This window comes from Brachyhypopomus gauderio, chromosome 7 (genome assembly GCF_052324685.1).
Source record: "Brachyhypopomus gauderio isolate BG-103 chromosome 7, BGAUD_0.2, whole genome shotgun sequence".
In the NCBI taxonomy this organism is placed as follows: domain Eukaryota; kingdom Metazoa; phylum Chordata; class Actinopteri; order Gymnotiformes; family Hypopomidae; genus Brachyhypopomus; species Brachyhypopomus gauderio.
Window position 1 is genome coordinate 9,955,409 of NC_135217.1, and position 8,205 is coordinate 9,963,613.

An 8,205-nucleotide genomic window follows, 5' to 3' on the forward strand; every position below is an offset into this window, starting at 1 on the left:
CGAACACTCATTTTGATGTTACGCTAGCTAGTTTAGCGTGTGCCGCTGTTTGCAAACAATACAACCGGAAACGTTGCGGCGCACTATTTGAAAACGGAAATGCGTCACAGCCAAGCGTGCAAGGAGTCCAGTAAATGATCCTTAATCTTTGCAAAATTGCACGTGGAAAGTTGTCCCAGGTCCTGCGAGAAATCACAAATGAGCTGGACAAGCGTAAGTTTCGCGTTTTTATTATTTTTGCTGATTATCAAAATGCATTTATACCGAAGAACGCCACCGTTTTACTCTTAGTCTGCGCCGCACAGAGCGCACCGACCCCCCTAATAAATTGTAGAATGGTCCAGTCGGAGGAGAAGAAAATGTTTGGTGTGCTGGTGGTGAGTCTATAGAACCTGTAGTGTTTGTAAAGATTGCTAAAACCATTAAACTTCCAAAAACGGACCTGCGTGTAAGTGTGTTTATTACTGTTACCGATACTAGGATTTAAAACAGATGAATGAATGTTTAGGACTATTAAAAGCGTGAGTGGTGAAGTGGAAACAAACAAATGTTACAATTATTAATGTCCTCGTGTTGTAACTGGCCCTCTCCTTGCAGCGGCAACATATGCAGCAACCTCAGTCGCAGTCGATCTGAACAAGCGTAGTTTTAGTGTTTTCATTATTTTCTATAGATTATTAAAATGCAGCTATACCCAGGAACGCCATAGTTGTACTGTTTAGTGAAATAATGGCCTCTTCCTTCTCCTTGCTGCAACCTCACCATCTGCAGCGGCTCGGTCAAGCACAGGTTCAGCTCAACATATGCACCCTGTAGTGGTATGTGGTTTATTTGGGTCAAAGAACCCACAAGCATCCAGGAGCCGAAGTTAATGCGAAACGTGCCCCAATAGTATTCAGCTGTAGCCGCTAGTTCTTAACATAACTAATTGCAGATTAAGTTAGCGACGACACCACTAGCTAGAAAGCACATTTACGTGAATAGAATGACAAAAAAACTCACAAATACATTTATTGTGCCACTGTAGCGGAAGTTGCCAGACCGTTTAGGACATATAAAGGAAGACAGCTGTCCAGGCGTCAAACGTTTGGACAATTAAGACAGCCCTGTTCATATACTCAAACGTTCTGCTGTCTGTTGGACAAAAATACAGAATCTGTTCCTGCAACAATCAAGTTTCACAGTGATGAGTGCCTAAGGTACTTTACAGTGGGATTTTAAATACCTTGTGAAAAGCTGAAGATACCATTTACAGTAATAACATCTTTAGAAAATTAGACAGTGTTATTAGTTAGTGTGATTGGTTTGTGCTCTGGTTATTTGAAATGAACTCCACTACTTGTTATTCCTTTAGAGGAAACTTCTGCACCTTCATAGTTTATGCACCTCATAATTTATGAGGTTTTCTTTTTACCCTAACGGTAAATGACTAGTTTAATTTTAATATTTGCATTTAAGGAAGTCACAGGATAGTGAGCAGGTAGTGCGTGAGGGAGACCCAGACAGTCCACGCTCCAGCACCAGTGAGGGGAGACCCAGACAGTCCACGCTCCAGCACCAGTGAGGGGAGACCCAGACAGTCCACGCTCCAGCACCAGTGAGGGGGAGACCCAGACAGTCCACGCTCCAGCACCAGTGAGGGGGAGACCCAGACAGTCCACGCTCCAGCACCAGTGAGGGGGAGACCCAGACAGTCCACGCTCCAGCACCAGTGAGGGGGAGACCCAGACAGTCCACGCTCCAGCACCAGTGAGGGGGAGACCCAGACAGTCCACGCTCCAGCACCAGTGAGGGGGAGACCCAGACAGTCCACGCTCCAGCACCAGTGAGGGGGAGACCCAGACAGTCCACGCTCCAGCACCAGTGAGGGGAGACCCAGACAGTCCACGCTCCAGCACCAGTGAGGGGAGACCCAGACAGTCCACGCTCCAGCACCAGTGAGGGGAGACCCAGACAGTCCACGCTCCAGCACCAGTGAGGGGAGACCCAGACAGTCCACGCTCCAGCACCAGTGAGGGGAGACCCAGACAGTCCACGCTCCAGCACCAGTGAGGGGAGACCCAGACAGTCCACGCTCCAGCACCAGTGAGGGGAGACCCAGACAGTCCACGCTCCAGCACCAGTGAGGGGAGACCCAGACAGTCCACGCTCCAGCACCAGTGAGGGGAGACCCAGACAGTCCACGCTCCAGCACCAGTGAGGGGAGACCCAGACAGTCCACGCTCCAGCACCAGTGAGGGGGAGACCCAGACAGTCCACGCTCCAGCACCAGTGAGGGGAGACCCAGACAGTCCACGCTCCAGCACCAGTGAGGGGAGACCCAGACAGTCCACGCTCCAGCACCAGTGAGGGGAGACTCAGACAGTCCACGCTCCAGCACCAGTGAGGGGAGACCCAGACAGTCCACGCTCCAGCAGCAGTGAGGGGAGACCCAGACAGTCCACGCTCCAGCACCAGTGAGGGGAGACCCAGACAGTCCACGCTCCAGCACCAGTGAGGGGAGACCCAGACAGTCCACGCTCCAGCACCAGTGACGGGAGACCCAGACAGTCCACGCTCCAGCACCAGTGAGGGGAGACCCAGACAGTCCACGCTCCAGCACCAGTGAGGGGAGACCCAGACAGTCCACGCTCCAGCACCAGTGAGGGGAGACCCAGACAGTCCTGCTCCAGCACCAGTGAGGGGAGACCCAGACAGTCCTGCTCCAGCACCAGTGAGGGGAGACCCAGACAGTCCACGCTCCAGCACCAGTGAGGGGAGACCCAGACAGTCCACGCTCCAGCACCAGTGAGGGGAGACCCAGACAGTCCACGCTCCAGCACCAGTGAGGGGAGACCCAGACAGTCCACGCTCCAGCACCAGTGAGGGGAGACCCAGACAGTCCTGCTCCAGCACCAGTGAGGGGAGACCCAGACAGTCCACGCTCCAGCACCAGTGAGGGGAGACCCAGACAGTCCTGCTCCAGCACCAGTGAGGGGAGACCCAGACAGTCCACGCTCCAGCACCAGTGAGGGGAGACCCATGAGAAGCTCAGCACAGCCTGTAACTGAGAACAGTAACAACTTGGTGCCATCTCAGGGCAATAAACTATATTCACACATTATTGATTTGGACAGCATTGAGGAGAGGGAACCTGATGGTCTGTACACCTGCATAATATACTTATTTTTATGTCAGTAGTTGGAGCCTGTAACAAATAATCTTAATTATTTACAGATTGGAAAAATGAGCAGCCAAATCCAGCATATGATGCAAAAGAATTCAGAAACAGCCTGTTACAAAAACATGAAACTGGAAAACCACTACATCTTCAAATGTATCTCGAAGATACTCCAGCAGACAGGGAGAGGGCAATCCTGTCTTTTTATAAGTAGTATAAGATGGCTAATATTGATTGGGCTTGCACATTGTCTTGCACACTCAAGGGTAATGTTGACAAAGACTTCGGAATAAGTGTACTTGATGGACATAAAAATGCTTTCTTATATCTTTGGTTATGTATGAAATGTTTTTTTTATGCTTTTTAGGCGATCCAGCTATTGGAGATGGGGTGATGCGCCATTTCCTTGAAACCATTATGTCTAAAATTCAACATGGTTTTGAATGTGTGCGCATTTGTTGCAACCTGTCTTCTGTCTTTTTGAATGATTTGACAATCTGAGGGCATCTCAAAAAGCAGTGTTCTTGCCAGCATATTTTTCTTTTTAATTACTGTGCTGTTTAAAGGAAATGTTATTGCTGTTTCAATGTCCCTAAAGTCTGATTCCATAAACATCTCAACTTCTTTTTGAGAGTGATTTCTTTCTTGTTGCTGGCCAGATGGGTCACTCATTCCTCCATGAAGGGCCAACCTTTGCTGGACTAAGCCCAGCAATTATGCATGTGGTGTTTGGTGGGTCACCAGAAACAACCACAATTGATTGTCAGACAGTGCTGACGCTGGTGACCTAATCAGTATGGTATGTCCTTTTGATACTGTTTTACAAGGATGATTGTACAATTCCACTTGCATATTTATGTATGAACAAATTATAACATTACATTTTAGCTTGAGAGTTCAAAGGAACTTGCAGCAGAAGACAAAACAAAAATCACTGAGCTAGCAGTGTCCTGGGACTTACTGGCGTTGACATCACAAAACAGAATGTGGCTACATGATGACAAACTTCTCCATCATGCAGTGAGTTGTCTGTGCCCTTATTGTGTGTCTAGGTAGAGGCAAGTAAGACACATGAGTCTCCTCATTGTTATCAATATTCACAAAGAACGAGACCTGCCTACATTAAATGGTTGAAGAGGTTTTTTTTTTGTTTGTTTGCAGGTCATTGGGAGGACATGGAAGCAAGTGAAGCAGTTAAGGCATGGCTTAAAAGAAACTGATCTGGCCCTTGCTGACCAAGCGAAAGGATACAATCCCTTTTCTTTTTCCACAGTCCTCCGACATGCAGTTCACTCCTGAGGTAAATGTGTGTCTGTAGAATAAACTTGTTTATAGATGGATGCTTTACAGTCTCTATTAGATGATCCTAGAAGAAGTCAATTGGCCAGTACACAATGAAGACAGTGAGATTGACCTGGAGGACTAGTGTAGGCTTACTGAAACTGCAGATTCATTGAGAATAGTAAGTGAATTTTGTGTATTGATTATTGAATTAGGGAAGTTAATTATAGATTCACGTTTTATGATTTTCATTGTTATTCATTTGAAGACTTTTTTATATGCAGGCTTCTCAAACATCCTGCGTGTTCTTCTGCGATTCTGGGTGGGCTGGATCATGCTGCCAAGATACCTTGATGTGGAAGTGATGGAATGTACCTTCCCCAAGTCCAAAACATGCTTTCATCTGCTAAAACTACCCAGCTAGCTCGCAGCAGTCTGGAACACGGACAGTGGATTTGGCTTGATCTGAGACTTTTAATTAAAATCCATAGGAGTTATGAGATATTCATGTTAATGTCTGATTAATCCAAATAAAATGTGTTCTGTTCTTTAACATGCATTTGGCCAAGAATTGCACTTGCCAGCTAGAACCTGAATAATAGTCTTATAATAATACTCTTTTGTTATTCTTTATGGACAAATCAGATTGTGCAGTATATTCTTATGTTTATTGCAGTGTGTCTGGAAAAACTCAAACATGCAGTATTATTTTATACAGTGAAGTTGTTGATCTTAAATGTAACATTCAATAAAAATTCTGCTGAAATACAATGTTAGACTGATGAGAATCCAAACAACTAAAAGTGAGTGCAGGAGCTCATTACATCGTGTCAGAAGATGTTGGGAACAAATTAGGATTGCATTTCCTCTATTAAATTCTAAATAAATGTCAAGTGCACATGACAATGGGCCTTCTGGAGTTTGCAGTCTTTCAAGTTCCTCCTCGGTAAGTGGCTGTTGGTGCTGAACCTCTGGAATCTCAAGCGTCTACTCCATGCTGTTAACCTAAAATTGATGAGGTTGTTCAAGTTGAAGGACCAATATATGTGGTGATTATATAACAAGCTCTTAAAAATACCAAACAACCTAATCAAATTAGTTTTCACAGAAATATTAATAAAGCAATTAATATGTAGGTAGAGCCAATATCATGCATTAATCTATGTAATTTATACAGCTGTGAATTATACATTGAATTCAACTTAACAATTCTTAGTAATAAATGCATTTAAGACAATTCTAAAGACAAAAACTTATTTTAAAATTAACCTGTACAGGGTCTTGTACTTCCACATGCTTATGAAGTGCCCAGAGCTGCAAAGGAGATTGGACTGCTCTGTGCGCAGTCTATGGTGATTCCAGGAGTCCTTAAAAAAACTGAAGGTGTCTCTGAATTAGTGGGAGAAAGCACCAGCGCAGTGCAAAAAGACGAACATCCTCATCTGGATTCAGAAGACCTCTCTCAAGGTTTGTGAAGATTGTGTAAAACAGATCCAACACTCCAGAATAAACGTCCCTCCACAACCAAAAGAGCAAAAGATGCAATGAAATATTAGATTCCTCCAGAAAGTTTCTGAGCTCTAGTGTAGATTGTGAAGAAACCATGGACGTAATTTTGATTTCAAAAGTGGGGGGGACATAGATTTGTCGCTATATAAATATGTGTTTTTAACCGTAAAAACTGGGGGGGACCAAAGCCGGCTTTTGAAAAAGTGGGGGGGACATGTCCCCCCCGTCCCCCCCCAAAATTACGTCCGTGGAAGAAAATAATGCATTAATTCCTGTGGTCTTTAAGACATGGTTATATGTATCAGGGCTCAAGTACAGTGTTCCCGAATGAATAAATGAATCCCGGTTTTGTCCTTTGTTGGCAATCATGAAATGTGCCACATCAACATTCTCCCCTCCTTTGTCTGACCTCACACGAGCTGGCACACCATAGACGCTTACAGCTTCTAAAAAGGTGGTCAAGACCGTGGAGGCTCTGTTGTTAGTAGCTGCCTTCAGGTACACTATGAGCCTGCTGTAGCCATCTACACCACCATGAACAACAATACGCCATCTTAAAATAAAAAAAACAATGTTAATACTTTGTCTTAATCCAAATGTAGTTGTATGAGCCATTATTGTTGTACACAAAATATAACCGTTAGTTTTACTGTGCCTTTTTTTTAAGCTTTTCACTGAACAACACTGTTTATGTATTGTCAAGAGTCTCCACTGAGAAACCTTCACATAATGCTTCTCTATTGAATTTTCACAGCAGTTAATTGTGAAATGTATTATGACACAGCCTTACCGAATCTACTTATGATTTCCATCTATATGCCATAGACTGTTAGGTCCTGGCACATTACATCTTCTGCGCCTCCGTGGATTAAGGCAGAGGGTGCGGAAAGCCACTCCGTGCTTATCTACACGCTGCATTGCATCTTTGATCTTGAACAAAATCATTTGGAATAATAAAAAAGGGTGAAAAAAGTCAGGTGAGTTAGGCCATCAGATTAGGCCATAAAAGCTAGGTGATGTTAAATACTATTTCTAATACTCTGAGCCAAATTGTACTTGAGAGGTTGAAAATTATTTGACTGGTCTAAAGTTGATATTCATTTGAGCTGAAATAAGACATATGTATTAAACATTTTATATTTTATAAACATTTTATATTTATATATTTGTCAAAACAACTGAAATAGTAGTAGTTACTTACTCTGTATGTAGATCCCTCAGGCATTAAGATGTCCAACCATGAGTTTGTATCCTGAATTTGGATGATGAAGAAGAATGTCTCTCACCTTGGCATCAAGGTCATTGTCATCCACAGACGAGTACAGATCACTGACTCTGTACAAATTATAAGCATGTTTATCCTAGCATGCATCCCTAAACACGAAAGTTGAATCGAAGAGCTGCTACTACGGGTGCGTTTAAAGCAGAACACGTAGCCTAGCTAAGTAAGTAAGTAAGTAAAACTTTATTTATATAGCACTTATCTAGATTTTATCACAAAGTGCTTTACAAAGGTAGATAGCAATAAAATACAACACGATCATAATAATACAATAAAATCCTACTTAAGGTAGAAATTAAATAAAATACTCAAAAATACAATACTGAAAACATCGATCTAGTTATCTAGACAATGTAATAAGCTAGCTAGCCAATTACCTTAATCCATTCTGTGCCATCCTGCGACGAATGGTTCTTTCAGAGACCCCAAACACAGACACTATTTATAATAATAATAATAATAGAATTTTATTTATAAGCGCCTTTCAAGACACACAAGGACACTTTACAAGGAAATAAGCAATAAGAGTTTATACACTGCTCAAAAAAATAAAGGGAACACTTAAACAACACAATGTAACTCCAAGTCATCCACACTTCGTGTTCAGATAGGAAGCAACACTGATTGTGAATCCATTTCATCTGCTCTTGTGCAAATGGAACAGACAACATGTAGAAATGAGAGATTTTCAATTGATTTCAAAGATTTTTATTAATTGAGATCTAGGATGTGTTATTTTAGTGTTCCCTTTATTTTTTGAGCAGTATATAATAACTAAAAAGGATTAGAATAAATCACCAACAATTTAAAATAAATTATTAAATAAATAAAAACATTAGAAAGAAGCAGCAGATGTACATACACACATATATACACTACATATTTAAGAAGGCAATACTAAAAAGGTAAGTTTTTAAAAGCTTCTTAAAAGTAGTTAGGGATGTACATGTGCAGAGGTACAGCAGGACGGAGT

The 8,205-nt window shown here is 42.7% G+C and overlaps 1 protein-coding gene and 2 long non-coding RNA genes across 9 annotated transcripts in view; 1 reads left to right on the forward strand and 2 right to left on the reverse strand.

Moving 5' to 3' along the window:
- Window positions 1-11, reverse strand: part of LOC143518768 (uncharacterized) — a 5,110-nt gene extending 5,099 nt beyond the window's left edge. For both annotated transcript variants that reach the window (XM_077011523.1, XM_077011525.1), the window contains exon 1: window positions 1-11. This exon is cut by the window's left edge and continues 558 nt beyond it. In XM_077011523.1, coding sequence (XP_076867638.1) covers window positions 1-11 — 11 coding nt within the window.
- An 84-nt stretch (window positions 12-95) lies between these two features.
- LOC143518769 (uncharacterized) lies at window positions 96-5,243 on the forward strand. 6 transcript variants are annotated; one of them, XR_013132272.1, is made up of 6 exons: window positions 96-213; window positions 1,028-1,199; window positions 3,820-3,959; window positions 4,049-4,180; window positions 4,322-4,622; window positions 4,726-5,243. It is a non-coding gene; the product is annotated as an uncharacterized LOC143518769 (long non-coding RNA). The 6 variants fall into 6 exon arrangements; XR_013132271.1 differs by lacking the exon at window positions 1,028-1,199 and having other exon boundaries at window positions 98-213; XR_013132268.1 differs by lacking the exons at window positions 96-213; window positions 1,028-1,199 and adding an exon at window positions 2,856-3,139 and having other exon boundaries at window positions 3,217-3,959.
- Window positions 5,244-6,199: 956 nt separating this feature from the next.
- Window positions 6,200-7,433, reverse strand: LOC143518196 (uncharacterized). The gene is made up of 3 exons (XR_013132080.1): window positions 7,152-7,433; window positions 6,741-6,880; window positions 6,200-6,503 (listed from the first exon to the last, which is right to left on the reverse strand). It is a non-coding gene; the product is annotated as an uncharacterized LOC143518196 (long non-coding RNA).
- Window positions 7,434-8,205: the final 772 nt, after the last annotated feature.